General features: G+C 38.8%; 1 protein-coding gene across 7 annotated transcripts in view; it reads left to right on the forward strand.

Annotated features, from left to right (window-relative positions):
- The window catches only part of znf385d (zinc finger protein 385D), a 76,813-nt gene that overhangs the window by 40,530 nt on the left and 16,162 nt on the right, over window positions 1-20,121 (forward strand). For 4 of the 7 annotated variants that reach the window (XM_077575160.1, XM_077575161.1, XM_077575162.1 and 1 more), the window contains exons 3-4: window positions 15,976-16,101; window positions 18,969-19,089. In XM_077575160.1, coding sequence (XP_077431286.1) covers window positions 15,976-16,101; window positions 18,969-19,089 — 247 coding nt within the window. The remainder of the gene's footprint in view (window positions 1-15,975; window positions 16,102-18,968; window positions 19,090-20,121) is intronic. The other 3 variants (XM_077575165.1, XM_077575167.1, XM_077575166.1) reach the window with 1 other exon arrangement.

The raw sequence follows: 20,121 nt of genomic DNA on the forward strand, positions 1-20,121 counted from the left end.
ACTGCCCGAAGCCAGCTGGGATAGGCTCCAGCAGCCCCCCGCGACCCTTGTGAGGACAAGCGGTTAAGAAAATGGATGGAAGGAATAATAATAATAATAATAATAATAATAATAATAATAATAATAATAATAATGTTTTGAAAATCAAAAAAGTTGTTCAATAAGCATACTACACTTTAAAAAAAATTGACGTCAATATTTTTTTCTCATAAAAAACTCCAAATATTGGTTACCGGCCCCCTAGTAATTAAAAAAAAAAAAAAAAAAGACACGCATTGGTCTAGCTCTACTCTCAATTCTCCCTCTCTGATATTTAGCTTCAACTCAAACGTTGTACTGATCTCAAATGTAAAGCAATGCAATGCCACCTACTGGCGTCTGTTCATTAGTACAGTTGCGTAGAATCTTACATTTTACAGAGAAGCTGGGTCAGACCCTCTTCCATGCCTACCCATTAAAAACTTGACGAATATATTTGTCAATGGCAGTAAAGGTTTGGATTCCCATTGACGAATATATACGTCCATTTAGTAATGTCATGTAATATAGTAAATAAGAAAAAATGGGCCTGGCATGAGATGTGGAAACATTTTGCTTACATGGCCAACAGTTAAGGGAAAATACTACAAACTAAATCTGCAAAATCTGATGTAGTGTACAAAGTGGCCAAACTGCTCACTTGCTGAACGGCATCACCGGAGTTGAAAGCGCGACCGACGGGTTACCTAATGTGACGCATTTCAACAAATTACCTTCAAATAAAAGTCTAATGAGTGTGAATTATTTTCATGACAAGCAAACTTGGTTGCATTCGAGGAGGCAATTAATCAACAGTGTTGTTTGTTGATGAGCGGATTTTTGCGGTTTGGGTTCCCGGCAGACCGTAAATGTCATCTTCAGGGTCTCAAGCGAGATATTTACAACAACAACGACGTGCCTGAGCAAGCATCACAGTTTAAGAATGAAGAACGAGTTACAACTTCACAAACTTTTAGGCTTGGGAATTACTCCCGATCCGCTTGATACTGCCTTAGTAGGCCATTTTGTAACTTAAAAACCCTACTTCCTTAATAGGGATTTTTAACTACATAGCCCACTTTATAAAAGTGATTAGAGAGTAGTGAATGAGTAAATAATTCCAAACACAGCAATAGAATTAACGCTCAGCTGGGTGGGGGAAGATTAACGATGGCGTTTAGTCCAAGTGGACGTCGTACTCCGGGCTCCTTCCAAATATTCGATAGAAGAGGAGCCGGCAGCTTGAATCCATTAAGGTTATCAACAAACTCGTGGCTTTATCTGGGAGTCGCCCGGGCAACCGATCCCTAAACTCGCCGGCTGCTCGTAAATCTCAGGGAGCACTAAAGTTGAAATGATTTTCACTTATTTGCCACGGGGACCGCATTCTGTTTTCTGGTCTCCATGGCGACGACGGCAAGCGTTATTTTCCTTTCACCTTAGTTCACATTCCAACTGATGACTGGAGGTGAGGCGTCAAGGCTATGAAAGCAAATTGCCTACATTGTTTTGCTATCTGCTACACGCTCTCCGGAGTTCTCAAAGGGTCGTCTTATCTTGAGTTTCGGGACGACCAGATGTGCGCGGTTTGAGCCAACGCACGTGTTTTGGTATCTCCTCAAAGTAGATTAAGAACAAAATATAGTGAACCGTTGCTTGCTTCGAGCTGTTTGTCATTCCTAGTAGCATCAAATGTATACATAAACACCAAAATGTCAGCTAGCTTAATGCTAACATAAATTGCTGAACGCCAAAGACAGGCTAACAGAAAGTAGCATAGATGTCACGGTCATGGACATTCTGATTAACTCTTTGACTGCCAGACGTTTTCAGAAAAGGGATGCCGTGGGTGCCAGCCGATTTAAGCATTTTGACTGATCTTTCAAGGTCCACAGAAAATTATGTGTTTGGACTATGGAAACACACTTACTACCAAATGAAAGTTTGGACTCCCATCTTTCATCAGAAAAAAAAGTTTGTTTCTACCTTATTCCGTTTTTCAGTAATCAACAATAGAAAATGGTTAGTTTCACCTCTGTTTTGAAACAAACGTCTTTTAACGTCTTTGGCACTCCTCCATAGGATTTTACTAAACGTTATTTAACGTTTTTGGCAGTCAAAGAGTTAATATTTCATTTGTGCAATATGAGTTAAACAGCAAAATCCAGCTGTTTTTATCCATCTCAGGGGGCGGCCATTTTGCTACTTGCTGTTGACGAAGATGACATCAATGTTGCTCAGGTCTCAGGTAACAACCTATCACAGGGCAGCTTCAGAAAACAGGTGAGCTGTGAGTGGGCGTTGCCTGAGCCCTGAGCAACTGTGATGTCATCTTCAGTCGACAGCAAGTGGCAAAATGGCCGCCCCTGAGATGGATACGGCTGGATTTTGCTTCATAACTCATATTCCAAAAATGTCATATTATATCAGATTGTCATTTCTAGACTAATGAGGTCACATAGCATATTATCAAGTCAAGAAATGTTTATGGTTGACAACACATACAAATTCAACGATACACAACTAGTTTAATTGCCTAATTGTTCTAATAGAGCTCAGTGCTGCCAGGGATGTTGTGGCACAACGTGGTACTGCACTAAAGTCACACATTTCTAAATTCAGCCTGTATAGCCAGCTGAATGTAAAAACAAAACAAAACAAAAAATGAATCGCAACCAGATGAAGCTTTTGCATTTTGCAAGCCACATGCAGACGAGGTGGCAACAGATGCGACCACAGATGGGTAGCAGAGAATCCCCACTCGCGCCACCTTTGATCATTTCTTTCCCGTCACCGTGTGAACTCTGCGTCCTCCCAAGATTCCAGTCCGACGTTTACGGCGGGGAAGGATGTGTTGTTTTGGTGCGGCGCTTTGAGCAGCGATCTGGTGTCATTCAATGGACGCCCTGTTCAGGATTAGGGTATCAAGCAGGAATGTGGCAGTGACGATTCAGTGAAAACATGCGTGTCTTGTAAAGACCTCAAAAGTGAGCTCAACGTGCACTTGTGTCTTGAGGGTTACCAGGTCAAGACGGAAAAACATGGCGGTACTTTGACATAGGAGTTCATTCATTCATGACCTCGTGGCTCAATTTACTCGTATATCAAATCAGGGTTAAATTTCCATGGGAAGTTAAGAAGGGTGTCAGGTGAGGTTTATGTTGTGATGTTGAGGTGGAGGACCCAAGTGCCATTGCACCTATTTGAAAATTTTTTGTTTTCAGTATTTTGAAAAATATTTTGAAAAAAATTAAATAATACATTTTTTAAAATTCTTTTTTGGAGCTTTATCCCTGTTTATCTCTATTTTTCCAACTTTTTTTTAATGCATATATAATTGGCATCAATTAACTCATTTATTGCCATAAATTCATTAAAAAAAAAAAAGGATTAAAAATTAAAGGTAAGAGGCGATTTTTTAAAATTAATTAATCACATGACTAGCTAACTCACGATTAATCACACATTTTACATCTGTTCTAAATGTACAATAAAAAAGTATAAGTTTTCATATTCTTGTTAACAAAAGTGGGGGGGAAAATGTTTAACTAATAGAAATAGTTCAATTGATTTTTTTATTAAAAATTAAAGGTAAGAGGCGATTTTTTTTTTAATTGTAATTAATCACATGACTAGCTAACTGCCAAAGACGTTAAAAGACGTTTGTTTCAAAACAGAGGTGAAACTAACCATTTTCTATTGTTGATTACCCAAATACGGAATAAGGTAGAAACAAACTTTTTTTTTCTGATGAAAGATGAGAGTCCAATCTTTCATTTGCTAGTATGTGTGTTTCCATAGTCCAAACACATAATTTTCTGTGGACCTTGAAAGATCAGTCAAAATGCTTAAATCGGCTGGCACCCACGGCATCCCTTTTCTGAAAACGTCTGGCAGTCAAAGAGTTAACAAAAGTGGGGAAAAAATGTTGAACTAAAATAAATAGTTCAAATGAATTTTGGTCGTTTATAGCCGTCAATGTCAGCGAATGAATTAAAAAAAAAAAAAAAAGAAGAAGAAAAGATAATTCAAAGGCAATTCAAGTTATTAATCGTAATTATTCGCATGACTTCACTAGTTAAATCACGATTAATCACAAATTTTACATCTGTTCTAAATGTACAATAACAAATTCTAGGTTTTCATACTCTTGTTTACAAAAGTGTAGAAAAAAAATGTTAAACTAGTAGAAATAGTTCAAATGATTTTTTTACATTTATAGCCGTCATTGGCAGTGAATGAATAAAAAAAATAAAGAAAAGACTATTAAAAATTCGGGGCGTCAGGCACAGATTTTGGCTCATGACAAAGATTAAAAAAAAAATAATAATAAAAATAATAATAGAGCTAATAAAAAAAAGAAGAAGCAATAAATAAATAAATAATTAAAAAAATTAAGAAAAAAAACTGTCTTTGCAAAAACTTAAATTGGAGCTCTTGTAAGCAGTACTGCCACAGTTACTTTGAAAAAGTAACTTTATGCTTACTTGATTGTAAAAGTAACTAATTTAGATTACAAGTTACTTTATTTGTGTTTTTCAGCAATGCTGACAACATCCCAAAAAATAGTTTTGTCAATACTTTATGAGAAGTACATTGTTGAAAGGAATATTTAAGAATAAAGTTGTACAAATAAATAAATAAATAAATAGTGTGCGCTACTATGTACTATAAATGTATGCATAATTAATCTGATCTTGTTTAATGCCATTCTGATTAATTTCTGACTTGTGTTTATTTTTTAAAAAGCATGTGAAGAGGAACTTGAAAAAATAATCACACAGTAAATTGCGATTGCGATACTGGATTACCGGTACTTTTTCCAAAATGAGCCCTACTTCAAACCCTAAAACAGGCATGAAACTCTATTTAGAAATGCCGGCCCTCATTTGTAACCCTAACACAGACTTGAAACCATAGTTTGCTATAAATAAAGTATCCCACTTGAAACTCTCAAGATGACATTTACTATCATCGAGAAACCGCAAAGTATACAACGCGATTCGCCGTAACGTGTACGTTTAGCCATGAAAGAGTGAGAGCCCTGGAGTGCGTGAAGCGAGCCTAATGAAATTTGTCCGGGCGCACCACCAATTTCCCTTCGGGGATGAATAAAATGCAATCTCGCTCGCTCACCTCAAACTTGTACACACTTTCAAGTGTGGTTTGGAAAGCTTTACGTGTGCAACATGTGCACTTTGCACAGGTGGCACAAGTACACACGCTATGCGCTGCTAAGTAAAAAAAACACACAGAAAAAAACAACAACTACAGAGTGAGTGACGGACTGGACCAAGCTGGTTATTTTGATGAGGCAGGCCCCCGGGGGTCGCTTGTGGTGGGGGGGTCTGGTCAGCATTTCTGAAGAGAAGTGAGAGACAGCCGTCACGACGTGTAGCGTCTGGCCTTGGAAAAAATGGAGCTAGTTATGTAGCAATGGGAGGCTAACGCGGGTTGATGTTCGCACCTTCAGTTACCCGGTGCTTGGTCATTTATTTATTTATTTATTTTTGCTTTACAAACCAGCTTTTGAAAAGCTGCCATTCGAGTGAGGTAAAAAAAAAAAGAAAAAAGGAGGAAGTAAGGTACAGTCGCTGGTGCGCTTTCAGCTTTTCAATCGCTCACTATAGAAGTAAGTTAGAGTTTCAAGTAAGGCGTCAAGTGAAGGTTATGGTTTCAAACCTGGGGTAATGTTTCACACTAGGGGTCAACAATTAATCCGCCGATATGAGGTCTTTAAAAATTTGAATTTATCTTAGAAATGAGATTTTTTTATATCTAAAAAAAAATAAATAAATTATAATCGGCCCATCAATTGGTTATCAGTATTTTATTCTGCCAAACATTGGAATCGACATTAGCCTAAAAAAATCCATATCGGTTGGGCCCGAGTTCAAACCCTACTTTGAAACCCTAATCTTTACTAAACCCCAACATGGGCATGAAACCCTCATTTGAAAGTCTAACCTTGAGTTCAATCCTATTTTTTCAAACACTAATCCTGGCTCAAAACCCCAATCTAAGGCCTTACACCCTAAATTGAACCCAGGGTGTGTGTTTAAATGACTCTTTCAAGTCAGTCTTAGGGGTTCGAAGAGTTTGGGCTGTTTATTTATTTATTTATTTGTTTATTTTTTAGCTAGGTTTAGGGTGTCAAAGTAAGGTTTCAAGACAAGGTTATGGTTTCTGAGGATTTCAAGCAGAGATTAGGTTTGTTTTAAAACAGGGGTGAAGTTGTGTTATTTAGTTATTTAGAGTTTATTATTTAGTATTTAGAGTTATAACGTGGTTTAAAATAGGGATTCGAGCCAGGGTGATTCAAACTAATTTCAAACTAGTGTTTTAAGCCTGAGTTAGGGTTTCAAATATTCTTTTTTTTAAAGGGTCTAACATTAAATTGTTTTAATTGATTATGGCTATAAAAGAGCAAAGCATAGAGTTATTGTTGCTTGTGTGAAAAAGTAGACAATGATTCAATTGAAAATAGATTATCATCATTTATTCCGTGAACTTTTGGCGTCGTTGCCTTCTTACGATCGATAGTGTATTAAAGTCCCGGCCAGCGAGCCCGATGTGTAGTTTTGAAATTTATTTGACTTATTTATTTTTGTTCCTTCCATGAAAGCACAACAAACAAAAAGAAGTTTCACACATCGATAATAATTGGAGTCAACACGTTATAATTGGGAAGGTGCAGTAAGAATTTCTTGAATTCAAAAGTATTTTAGATGTTCTACCACCTAATATAATTACAGTGTAGTGTACTTTGCTCATGTAAAACAAATAAATAAATAGATGCCGAGATTTCAGGTCTGCTTTGTAAACGTTCATCTTTGTGTGTTCAAGGACACGGATTGTTTTTCATCTCTCCCTTCTCATTACCGTGTTTGATATTCATGATGGAATATTACAGCAAGATAAATGGTTTAATCTGGATTTTTATTGAACGCTGTCACCGGCGCGACGCCCCCATCCTTCGTCTCCCCTCGGGTGGAGGGCCGCCCCGGCCGCCCTCTTGATAGTATGATAGATTAGAAATTACCCTAAAAGGGAATTTTGAAAAAAAAAAAAACTCGATCGAAGTCCATCCAGTGGGCCAACAGATGAGGATTTATAAGCCTCGCCTGACGTTGCACTTTAGCGGCAAACACTCCGGTGAACTCCAAGTTGAGGTTTTATAAGCTGCACTTGCACTTTTTTTCTTTAGTTTTTTTTTTTTTTTTTTGCTTATGGATATCAACAAGGGAGCAGGTGTAATATCCCAGTTGTCAATCATCACGACACGTACGGATGACGAGGGCCTGCTCAGTTGATCCGCCGCACGTTTTGTTTGCTATTTCCTGGCGAGGGAAGCATTTAAAATGGCAGGAATGAATGTGTGGTACATACTAAATAATGCTGGGTTGTTTTCCAAATCCGCTCGTTGGGTAGCTATGAATTTGGAGCAGATTGGGTTATATTTTTGACCCAACAGACTGGGTTGAAGATTGGATTTGAGACCTGAATCTGGCCACCATTTTAGTAAACTTTTTTTTTTTTTTTTTGTGAACTGAAGTTAAAGTACTCTTATTGGGTCAAATGCTGGGTCAAATCCTCAACCTAATGTGCTGGGTATCGCTAACCCAGCATTTGCTGGGTTGCTTTTGGACCCAGCGCTGAGTTAGTTATTTCACCCAACTTTGGGTTACTTGTGACCCAGCAGTTTTAAAAGTGAAGATTGCTAGTGTAGGCAAGGAGGTGATTGAAATTAGGGTGTCAAGCATGGGTAAGGTTTCCGAAGTATGGGTAAAGGCGGGGTAAAGGATTCAAGCGTAAGTGTGAGGGTTTCAAATTAGGAATCCAAGTAAATGATGTTGCACCAGGTGTTAAATTTGAGTTGCCAAGTGAGGTTTTTAAGACAGGATTAAGATTTCAAAGTAGGGGTTCAAATGAGGATTAGGGTTTCAAATAAGGCTATGGGTAAGTTTTACAAGCAAAGATTGAGATGAGGGGTTTTCATTTAAGGTTTTAAGCCTTTATCAGGGGTTCAGAATAGAGTTTCAAACCAGGGTTAGGATTGCAAATAAGATTAGGGTTTTACAGTAAATTGGGTTTTCAATCTAGGTTAGCCAGGGTAAAGTTTCAAATGAAGCTTTTAAATCAGGATTAGGATTTCATGCAAGGGTTAGGGTTTCCAAGAAGGATTTTTGGTTTGAAGTAAAGGTCTGGATTAAAATAAATGTTTCAAAGTTTTACTGTTAGGACTACTCCAAATTAGATCTTAAAAGACAGGAATAAGGCGTCAAATGAGCAATTCAAGCACGGGTTAAGGTATAAATAAAGGTTTGCATTTGAAGCTTGGATCTGGCTTTTGAAATTGGGTTAAAAGCCGAGGTTGGTTTTTCAAGAAAAGGCTTGGGTTCAAACAGCAAGTTTTTCAAGTCTGGGTTGGGGATAGGGTTTAAAATCAGGGTTAAGGTTTCAAGTTAGGATTTCAAATCCTGCATTAGGGTGTCAAGAATTTCAAATCATATGTATAGGGTTATAATTTTGATATTGGTTTCAAGACAGGAATGGGGTTTCAAATGAGGTTTTCAAGTCTGGGTCGGGTTTCAAGCAAAAGTTTGATATCTGTTACTTTGTTTTTGCTCGTTGTTAACTTGACTGACATGGAGTGCCTTGTTGTGGTGCAAGCGCACGCTGCCAGACTGGCCCCAGAGTGCCGCCCTGATTTTCTTTGTGCTTTGCTCAACGCTCATATTGCGGTAAGTGGGACGTTTCTATTGTGGGACGCGTCACCATTTGTTGGAGGTGCTGAGCTTGTGCGTTATCTCGCGCGGTCGGCGTGATTTACAATCGGCGCAAGATGCCAAAGTCACGTCAGCTCGAAAGCCAACAATAGCCCCGAGCGGCCTGCCGGGAGGAGGACCGGGCGTGGATGGAGCTCGCCGTGCTTCAGGACGGGGATTAGGGTTTCAAATCAGGGTTTCAAGTCACGGTTAGGGTTTTAAAGTTGGCTTTGAAGCCAGTGTTAGGGTTTACAAAGGAGAATCCAAGTTGATTGGCAAGAAAAGCTGCGTTTTATTTTAGGCCCAGGTGCTCGTCGCTGTTTATGGCTTTCGTCTGGCTGTGAGTTCGGGGCAGCCACGGCCAAACTCCTGCGGGCAAACATTCTTCATCGTGACGAAAGAGGGATTAAAAAAGCAGGAGGAGGGAAAACATTCATACCTGCTGGAAGGGAAGCGGTTGTGGGAAGCCAGTAAAAGAAGGAGAGCAAAGCTTCGCTCGCAAATCAAAAGCAAAGACAACAAATCGGGATCAAGTTATCTTCAGATTTTGCGGATTTGTTTTAGCGTATTTCATGGGTCAATTAGGATTTCAAGCCTGGGTTAAGGTTTTAAATTGGAGTTTCAGACCTGTGCTAGGGTTTCAGATTGGGATTTCAAACCTGGGTTAGAGTTTTAAACATTAATTATGGGTTCAAATTAGGGTTTCAAGCTTGGTTTAGGGTTTTAAAATGGGTTATGGATTCAATTTAGGGTTTCAAGCCTCCATTAGGCTTTAAAAGTAGTGTTTTGGTTTGAAATTAAGGTTTTCATAACTGGATTAGCATTTCAAACAGATATCAGGGTTTCAAATGGGTTTAGAGTCAGTAAGGTGTCAAATTTAGGTTTCAACTTCAAGCCTGGATTAGAATTTCAAAATGGAGTTTCAAACTTGGTTTATGGTTTCAAATGAGGGTTTTGAGGACGGGTTAGTTTCAAAGTAGGGTTTAAAATCTGTGTTTTCATTCCAAAATAAGGTTTCAATCCTGTGTTAGAATTCCAAACAAGGGCTCGGTTCTGACAATAGATGAGGTGTTTTAAACTTGGGTTTCAAGCCGAAATGCGGGTTTTAAGTTTGAAATGGGGGTCAAAGGCCATTTTCCCATCCGTGGTCTTGTCTGAGTGTCAATTATCAGTTTTCCTCTTATGTTCTTGGGCCTTTTATTGGACACATGAAGCATGTTCATCTCTCTCTCGTTTCATTCGATAATCAACCGACACCCCTGATGATGATCAAGTCAGCTCATTATCTGCTCGTCCCGTCCTCCACACACCGCATTCATCTCACCTCACGCGCACACACACTGCAGCACAACTGGGCCCACCGTAGTCGCACGTTTACGTATGTAATGTATGGATTTGGACCTGATGAGTGAGTGAATGAACGAATGGGGTTGGTGGGAGCCGGGCTGGAATCCTCAACGTCAGGCGCCACTCCAAAGAAATGTTTATACAGCGCATTAGTCTCAATCATGTCAATTTATCTATCACACTTTAGAACATGTGGGTTGCACACACACACGCACTCACACACACACACACGCACACACACACACACACACACACACACACACACACACACACGTCCTAAATAGTCATTCTCAAACGTATTATAAGGATACAGTGCATCAATCAAAGACAAAATTGGTTAGTGGGTTATCATGGGTTAGGGTTGCAAATTAGGGATCCAAACAAGGATGAAGGTTTTAAGTCTGGGAAAGGTTCTCAACTCGGGGTTAAGGCTTTAAGTTAAGAGTTTGAAGAGGAGTAAGGGTTAGGTTTACAAATTTCTATTTTGGGTTACAAGCCTGGGTTAGGATTTCAAAGTAGGGTTTTAAATCGATGTTAGGGTTTCAAAGTAAGGTTTCAAGTAAGGGTTGACGTTTAATTGAGGGTTTCAAGTCGATGTTGGGGTTTCAAGCCTGGGTTAGGGTTCTGAAGTGGGGTTTCAAATCCGGGTCAGGTTTTAAAAGTAGGGTTTCAAATCAGTTGAGGTTTCAAGCAAGGGTTAGGATTTCAAAGTAGGGTTTTAAATCGATGTTAGGGTTTCAAAGTAAGGTTTCAAGTAAGGGTTGACGTCTAATTGAGGGTTTCAAGTCGATGTTGGGGTTTCAAGCCTGGGTTAGGGTCTGAAGTGGGGTTTCAAATCCGAGTCAGGTTTTAAAAGTAGGGTTTCAAATTAGTTGAGGTTTCAAGCAAGGGTTAGTATTTCAAAGTAGGGTTTTAAATCGATGTTAGGGTTTCAAAGTAAGGTTTCAAGTAAGGGTTGACGTTTAATTGAGGGTTTCAAGTCGATGTTGGGGGTTCAAGCCTGGGTTAGGGTCTGAAGTGGGGTTTCAAATTCGGGTCAGGTTTTAAAAGTAGGGTTTCAAATCAGTTGAGGTTTCAAGCAAGGGTTAGGATTTCAAAGTAGGGTTTTAAATCAATGTTAGGGTTTCAAAGTAAGGTTTCAAGTAAGGTATGACGTTTAATTGAGGGTTTCAAGTCGATGTTGGGGTTTCAAGCCTGGGTTAGGGTCTGAAGTGGGGTTTCAAATCCGGGTCAGGTTTTAAAAGTAGGGTTTCAAATCAGTTGAGGGTTCAAGCAAGGGTTGGAGTTTCAAATGAGGGTTTTCAAGTAAAGGTTGGGGTTTTCTGGCCTGGGTTAGGGTTTCGGAGCAGGGTTTTGAGCCTGGTGTTTCAAAGTAGGTGTTATAGTTACAAGTTTGGGTTTCAAGACTGTCAACAAGTTGTGTTTTTAAACGCGCAAACCATCAAAGTCAATATTGATAAACAAGAGCCTATTTGTTTCCTGTGCTTTGCGATTTTATTGACCGCTGGCACTTGAGCAGTAAATGTCACGTCATTGATTTGAAAAGATCACTGCTCCTTTTTTTTTTGGTATTTTTTCCTTGTCCCCCTTGTGCGGAAAAGTCAGACGTCGTCGTCACTGTCGTGTTTTGCCGTCACGGTGGACAGGTTGTCACATGACGTGCGCCAAATGAGCTCGCCGTTCAACATTCTGCCAGCGTCTCTCCCCTGATGTGATGAGCCCAGAGAAAGACTTTTCTTAACTGTCACAAAAGGGGAAAAATATGTAAACCACTTTTAGCATAATAAACCTTTTGTTGTATTCTCTGTTTGAATATGTTGCTGAGAAGTGTGTCTTCAAAAATTTGGCCAACAGAGGAGAGAAAAAAAAAGATGAAAACAGCCCCAGGCTATACTTCTGTAAGGGGGCACAGTATGGATTTTGAAAAAAAAAAAACTGTTTACAGTCACATGAATACACAATAGCGACTCATATATTTAGCCCAGAAGCACTGAGCAGGTGTTCGCAGCCATAGATTGGCACCCGCCACCTCCCAACACGCCTGCACTGCATCAGAGGATGGAATTTATAGTAAGGTTGTGTATTAGGTTGTGTATAAATAGTCTGTGTCTCGCACGCCAAAACACATCGTCTCGTTGCTGTGGAGATACCCTCGTGAATCGTTTGTACTAATTTGTAATCTGAGTAAAGGGTTTCTACTGACTCTCATCACATCTGTGGTGAATTGTATTGCATCATAATTTTAATCAATCTACCTGATTGCAATTGGAGCGCATTGTATGTATTACATTGTAATTACGGCGAATTGTATCTTGATCGGCAAATGACATTATGTCGTCATTTTAGTCATCGTGATTGGAAAAAATCATTTCTACTCTCATATCTTATTACAACTGGAGTGAATTGTATCACATTGCATCCTAATTGCAGTTCATTGCATCATAATTTGACTGAATCGCTTTGTAATTTCAGCAAATGAATCCTATTTTATCATAAAGCTGGTATCTCACTGAGCGAAAAATGCTTGCGAACATAGCAAATTTTTGTTTTTTCTTGACGCAAAGACATTTTCAACATTGTAAAAATTTCAAAATGTAATATTTTTGCAACCTTTTGCAACTTTTTACGAATCCTGGCAAAACCCCACAATTGGCTATGTTCATTTCGCCGCTCATCTTAACTAGAGTAATACATATTTCTTCTGGACTGAATGGTATCGTATTGTGTTGTAATTACAGTGTATCACATCATAATTGGAGCCAATCGTATCAACTGCATTGTATCTGAAGCAAATCTGCATCGTAATTAGAGCGAATCATCTCTCATCACAACTGCCGCGAATTGCATCGCATCACTTTGTAATTGCAGTGCTTTGCAACATAATTGGAGCAAAAAATAGCTACCACATCATAATTGGAGTGAATCATATGGATTCATAAACTGGAGGTAATCTGTGCTTTATCCCATCATAATGGGAGTATATCGGACTGTAATTGAAGTAAATGCTGTCATTTTGTGGCACTTGTGTTTTGTGTCATAGCGTAAGTGACATCACATCCCGGAGGTTGTTTGTGCCTGAGGCTGCGTTTGACGTATCCGGCTCATCAGGATGATTGACAGCAACGAGTGGGACGCAAGCGTATCTCTGACTCTGTGATGAACGCAGCGTCCCATCACGCAGGAAGTAATTGTGCAAGCGCTGCAGAGAAGCGAGTATTATGGGATGTTGTCGGAAGCGTGTGGGCGTTGGCGTTACACGAGCTCGCCGCTTCATTTGATCCCAGTCGCGGCTTTCGCGAACCCTCGGGCGAGCCCCTCGTGCCGCTCGGTGGGTGGCTGATGCCGAGGACAAACACCCGAGATCCCTCAACACAGTATCAGGGTTAGGGTTTTTACACTCCCGACCATTTTCACTGAAGCAACCCCCTTTGCTCCCGGCTCTTTTACTGGATTTTGACTGATTTTGCAAATGGCCACAGAATATTGTGTTCTATTGCTATAAAAACATGGAACCAACCAAAAGAAAGACTAGATTCTGTTATTTAACTCTTTTGACTGCCAAAAACGTTAAATAACGTTTAGTAAAATCCTATGGAGGAGTGCCAAAGACATTAAAAGACGTTTGTTTCAAAACAGAGGTGAAACTAACCATTTTCTATTGTTGATTACTGAAAAACGGAATAAGGTAGAAACAAACTTTTTTTTCTGATGAAAGATGAGAGTCCAATCTTTCATTTGGTAGTATGTGTGTTTCCATAGTCCAAACACAACATTTTCTGTGGACCTTGAAAGATCAGTCAAAATGCTTAAATCGGCTGGCACTGGCGACAACCCGTTTCTGAAAACGTCTGGCAGTCAAAGAGTTCATCAGAAAACCCCCCTCCGTATGTTTCTATCTGTTTCCGTTTTGCAGCAATTAGCGTTAGAATATAGCTAATTTTCATCATTATTTAGAAATCTGTTTAGAACTTTGTGGAAATCAGCTTGTTTTCAACATGGCCCTGGTTGATCTCTTATACTCTGCTGCCACCTGCTGGCCGTTTTTGTAATTACTACCATTGCTTCACCCGTTCTCTGCAATGCAAAGGCTGCATCAAAGCCTTCTCTATGCTCTAGCCAAAAAAACATTAAAAACGTATAAATACATCTTTGGGATTTAAAATAGAACGTATTTATACGTTTTGGGAGTTAAATATTGGTGGCTGGTATCTGCATCTTTAACAAGTAACCGATACTTTGGAATAAGACAAGGATAGCGTTTGAAACTAGTAATTTAAGTCTTGGTTAGGGTTCCAAACAATGGTTCGCATTAAAAACTACATGACGTCAATAAATGGTTCGGGTTTCAAATTAGGGCTTCAAGAACGGGTTAGTACAAGTAGAATTTAAGGCTTCAAATTAAGGTTTGGGCTTCAAGTTAAAGTTTCAAGACAGGGTTAATGTTTTAAATTACGGCATAAACCAGGATCAGGTTGTCAAAAGTCTTGAGTTGTTTTGAGTTTTAAGAAAGGATTAGCATTATTTAGTAGGGTTTTTGGCAAGGGTTAGGGTTTCAAGCCAGGATTATGGTTTCAAAGTAGGGTTTCAAGCCAGGGTTAGGGTTTCTAGTCAGGATTAGGGTTCCAAATTAGGGTTTGAAGACAGGGCTAGGATTCCAAAGTAGAATTTCAGGCCCAGGTTAGGGTGCTAATTTAGAGTTTCAAATTAGGATTAGTTTTTCTTAATAAGTAAATTGGGGGTTCAAGACTGGGTTAGGGTTTCAAGCAAAAATGTATATTTTTGAGTCGGGTTCTTAGATCGGGTCAAGGTTCAAATTGGGGATTCAAGACACGTCTATGGTTTCAAGGTTGGATTAAGGTTTCAAGATAAGGTTACGGTTTCCATTGGTAGGCTCATAGGGCTCTAAACTAGAGTTTCATCATGAAGTTCCAGCTAGGGTTAGGGTTTCAAGACACGATTAGGGTATTAAATTAGGCTGTTAAGCTTTCATGGTAAGGGTTCAAACCTGATTAGGGTTTCAAGTTTTAAAACAGCCTTTTGAACATAAAAGACATTGAAAAAAAGTTGAAATACATACATTTCCGTCACAAATGATATAAATCAATCACCAGCCGGAAATGAAAGAACAGCGAAGATGCTGTTGAGGAAGAAGATTGACAGGCTGCCATCAATTGAAGGATGGATGATGTTTCTCAGAGTCGGTCCTGATGCTGCACTTCTGAGAAGAGTGAAAAAAAAAAAAAAAACATAAAAAAAACATGTTCTCCGGCCAGCGCGTGTTTCGAACAGCAGGTCATCCTGCTCTGTCACAGCCCAGATGTTTTTCACTGGCGCTGCCTTTCCACAGCTTCACTTTCCCAGCATGCCGAGCTGCCAGAGCACGCCGCCAACTTCATGTGTCATCACCCTCACACACACACACACACACACACACAGCACGCTCACACACAGCAGCCCTCCCCCCCTCCCCCCCTCCCTCGCTATGTTTTGGGCGAGAGCAGCGAGTCTGAAGCCCGTTGTGTAACATTGATGCTAACACAAGATGGTCTGCGCTAGTGAAGTGTACACAGATACGACAGTCAGTATGGTAACCATAAGCAAAAAATATATATAATTTGAAATGTTTGGCTAAATATTGATTTTGAAATAAATGCGCACAGTAGTAAACACAGCAATGTGACACCTGTTTTCTCTCCCTCATGTGACGTTCACAAGCCCGAGAGCACGTTGCGGTTAATTCTAGTTACCATGTAACGTCTCCTTTATAAACTCTCGATTTATGAAAATGGATCTCGTCAGTCTTAATTAATACCTTCCTTCCCAATTGTGGTCCCTCCCACAGATGGACCCGGTGCAGAAGGCCGTCCTCCAACACACGCTGGGCTTCCCGCCCGCCGCCGCCACAGCCAAGAGGAGGCACGTCTCCTGCGGCGTCTGCCGGCTGAGGTTCAACTCGCAGGTACACCTGGTAGGGCTCGTAGGCGCAGTAGCACCCACACACATTTCAAAAATAAATGTTAAAGCCGATTTTCTTTGAAACATGAAACGTTATGGTTGTAAGCATTTTGATAGATGGGTTGCCATAAATTGTGTGTGTGTGTGTGTGTATATATATATATATATATATATATATCTAAAAAAAAATAATATATATATATATATATATATAAATTGTAAAAAAACAACAAAAAAAAAAACATATTTTTTAAAATTATGCTACTTGTAATTAAAATCTAAAAAAAATAATCTAACCTGTAAACAAGCAGGAAGTCAGCCATTTTTCTGCAGATCCACTAAAATAAAAGTACTGCTTTGGTGCCTTTTTGTGGCCTATTAGTGCCAAGAAATTACGTAAAAAATAAAAAAATAAAAAGAAGGAAGGAGCTTCATTTAGACATACAATTGCTGTGCGTAATTGAAATAATCTTGTGGCATCTATATGCAGTTTTTAACGTTTTTAGCCAGTGCGTCAAATTACAGTACTTGTGAGAGAACCTGTTAATGTAAAACTGATGCATACATCAAAAAAAAAAAAAACATTGAATATTTAAACACCAAAATGCTCAAGGAAATTATGTTGTTTTTTTTCTAGCGAAAGACCGCTAGTTTAATGTTAACATATAATGTGAAACGCCATAGACAGGCTAAGGGAAATTAGCATTAATGTTAACTCTTTGACTGCCAAAAACGTTAAATAACGTTTAGTAAAATCCTAGGGAGGAGTGCCAAAGACGTTAAAAGACGTTTGTTTCAAAACAGAAGTGAAACCAACCATTTTCTATTGTTGATTGCTGAAAAACCGAATAAGGTAGAAACAAACTTTTTTTTCTGATGAAAGATGAGAGTCCAATCTTCCATTTGGTAGTATGTGTGTTTCCATAGTCCAAACACATCATTTTCTGTGGACCTTGAAAGATCAGTCAAAATGCTTAAATCGGCTGGCACCCACGGCATCCCTTTTCTGAAAACGTCTGGCAGTCAAAGAGTTAAAATAATTCCAAACCTTCAAAAAACATGTACACGTATAAACAGAATTCTAAGTGGCAATTGTGGAAGGAAGGATTTAAAAAAAAGTTTTGACTAACACGGCAGCGTTTATATATCTGAAATGTTTGTTAGGTGAGTGTGGAAAATGAATCGTGCTGAAGCGTTGGAATGCTGTGCTAAATATTCAACGTGAAGCGTTTTTATGTGTTGGTGCTGACATAGCACTTTAACCTACGTAATTTATACAGCCTGATTTAAAATGTATAGGATCAAGTTGGACTAATGCAATTCAAATGTTTTATTGATCAGCAAACACACACACACACACACACACAATGCATATATATATATATATATATATATATATGTTGTTGTTTTTTTTAAAGAAAAAGCTTTTCTGTGTTATTCTTTCTTTCATGTTGCGTATTACTAAATGAAGGTTTCTTGTTGCCGTGGCAACGGGGGTCTTAAGGCCACAATTATCCCGGCAGGGCTTTCCGGCTAAACTTTTTTTTAGCATACATTAGTTTCTCCATGATTACAATTGGGTTTGTTTCCATAGTACTTCAAAGGGAGCTTGCATGTGAAGTAAACAAGGTCCCTGCGCATAGCCAACATGGTTTGTGCACATTATCTGGTCGATATGACCTTCCTGACCTCACGAAGCTGATAATAAACCCCTGGATTTGAGGATTTCTGTGTGGGCTGCAACTCTTATTTGATCATTATTGTATTTTGTCATAATGTTTATTCAATCATTTGGGAACGCTTTATTTATTTATGTATGTTTTATATATATTTATATAGTTAAAAAAATATATATAATTAAATGGTAAATATTGAGGATTTACAATTGATGATGGTTGAATGGTTATTTTTTACTGAATGCAAAGTTTGTGTTTATTAGATTTCATTACAAATAGCGAAAAATATAAATAAATAAATAAAACATGAATAACTGGGGGATTTCAGATCAAATAAGTAAATAAAATAAGATAATAATTGGGGGGGGGGGCTGGGGGGGGGTCAGCAAAAGAAACGGGGAATGGGTGAATATGTGAACGCCAAACCGTGAACATGTGAGCCTTGTGAGGTAATTTATAGTAAATAATATATAAATATATAAATATTTATAACAGAGGAAAAAAAATCTAAAATTAAACATTTCTTTTCAATGCATTTATTACATATATATAAAATATATTAAACAGTTATAAGACAAAAAAACTTAATTAATGGTCTATTTAGATCTGATTTTTTTTTTTTTTACATTATTTACTGAATTACATTTAGTCCATAAAGTCATAACAATTTAACGGTGGAAAAACCCAACAAAATAGCCTTGAATAAAATAACCTTGTTTGAGACATTATTTCATACACACGAGACGTGACATGATTAATTCTTTACAGTGTCTTATTACAGGGCTAAAAACACCCTCATAGATCTCATAGTTCGTGCTGTTCTTGCTTGGATCACAGACAATTTATTAGCAGGATTTTAGAGTTGGGGAAGAAAAATGTCGAAACGTCAACAAAAATGACAAAAGATTGGCATTGGTTACTGAAACGTAATCCAATAAATCTGCGCTTTCCAAGTGAATAAATCGCTCGTTGGATTATGAAAGCAAGAAAAACGTAGTCTGAAAGGAGTCAGTGAATCACCCCGTGAGATGTGTTCAAGGCTGGCAGAGGAAAAATCAAACATTAGCGTTTTGTGGCCCGGGCTAATTAGCTCTAAGCTGCTTCGCTCGCCTCTTCGCTCGCCCATGCGCTCCACGGCTTTATCGTGTTTCATTTCATCCCGGTCCCCGGACTCAATCCAGCCTGCTGTTTGCTCTCCTGGCAGAACCAAGCGTTGGCCCACTACAAGGGCACCAAGCACGCCAGGAAGCTAAAAGCCCGGGACGCTCCCAAGAGCAAGCTCAAAAGAACGCCCCTCGCCAAGGAGCCCAAAGCAGACAGGAAAGGTTGGTGGAAAGCTCCTCCTCTTTTTTGTGATGTCACAGTTACGCATTTTAGCTCACGTGGTGTGAAACGACTGCAGTGGTTTGTAGTCCTAAGATGATGTCAGGAAACAGCGATGACAGACCACTTTTTACGGCCTCAAAAATTGGTCTCCGTGTGATGTCGGCTGTCGTGTGTAAAAAAAAAACGTTTTCTGGTGTGTAATGTAACACAACCAAATTGTAATTGAGCTGGCCAGAAACGCAATTTGCGTGTCACTTAAGTCAGCTAGCTTGTAACATAATTTGCATGTAAGATGAAATAACTCACATCTAACCTAACTTTTAACTGGTGTGTAACATAATTTAGTACCGTAACTTGTATGTAACATAACTCTTAACTTGCGTGTAACGTAACACATTTTCCCATAAAATAATTACTTTGATGTAATGTAACTCAAGTAACACTTTTCTCATGCATCACGTTACGTATTTGGTATAAATAACACGACATGACTTACGTGTAACAGGAAATTATGTAACTTGTTTGTCACAAAGTTTGCGTGCAACCTCACTATTAATTCACATGTAATGTAACTAGCGTGTATCGTAATTCTTAACTGGCACGTAACATAACACAACTTGTAATTTAGCTAGCTCGTAACGTAACTTGAGTCGCAAACTAACGCAACTCACAAATAATTTAGCTTACTTGTAACCGAACTTTTGTGTCACATAATTAACGCGTAACACAACTCTTAAATCATGTTACAATGTAACTAACGTGTATCGTAACTCTTAACTGGCACGTAACATACAGTAACACAACATGTAATTAAGCTAGCTTGTAACGTAACTTGAGTCGCAAATAATTTAGCTTACTTGTAACCTAACTTTTGTGTCACATAATTAACGCGTAACCCAACTCTTAAATCACGTTATAATGGAACTCTTAACTGGCACGTAACATAACACAACTTGTCATTTAGCTAGCTTGTAACGTAACTTGAGTCACAAACTAACGCAACTCGCAAATAATTTTGCTTACTTGTAAAA

The sequence above is a fragment of the Vanacampus margaritifer genome, chromosome 9 (assembly GCF_051991255.1).
Source record: "Vanacampus margaritifer isolate UIUO_Vmar chromosome 9, RoL_Vmar_1.0, whole genome shotgun sequence".
Lineage (NCBI taxonomy): Eukaryota > Metazoa > Chordata > Actinopteri > Syngnathiformes > Syngnathidae > Vanacampus > Vanacampus margaritifer.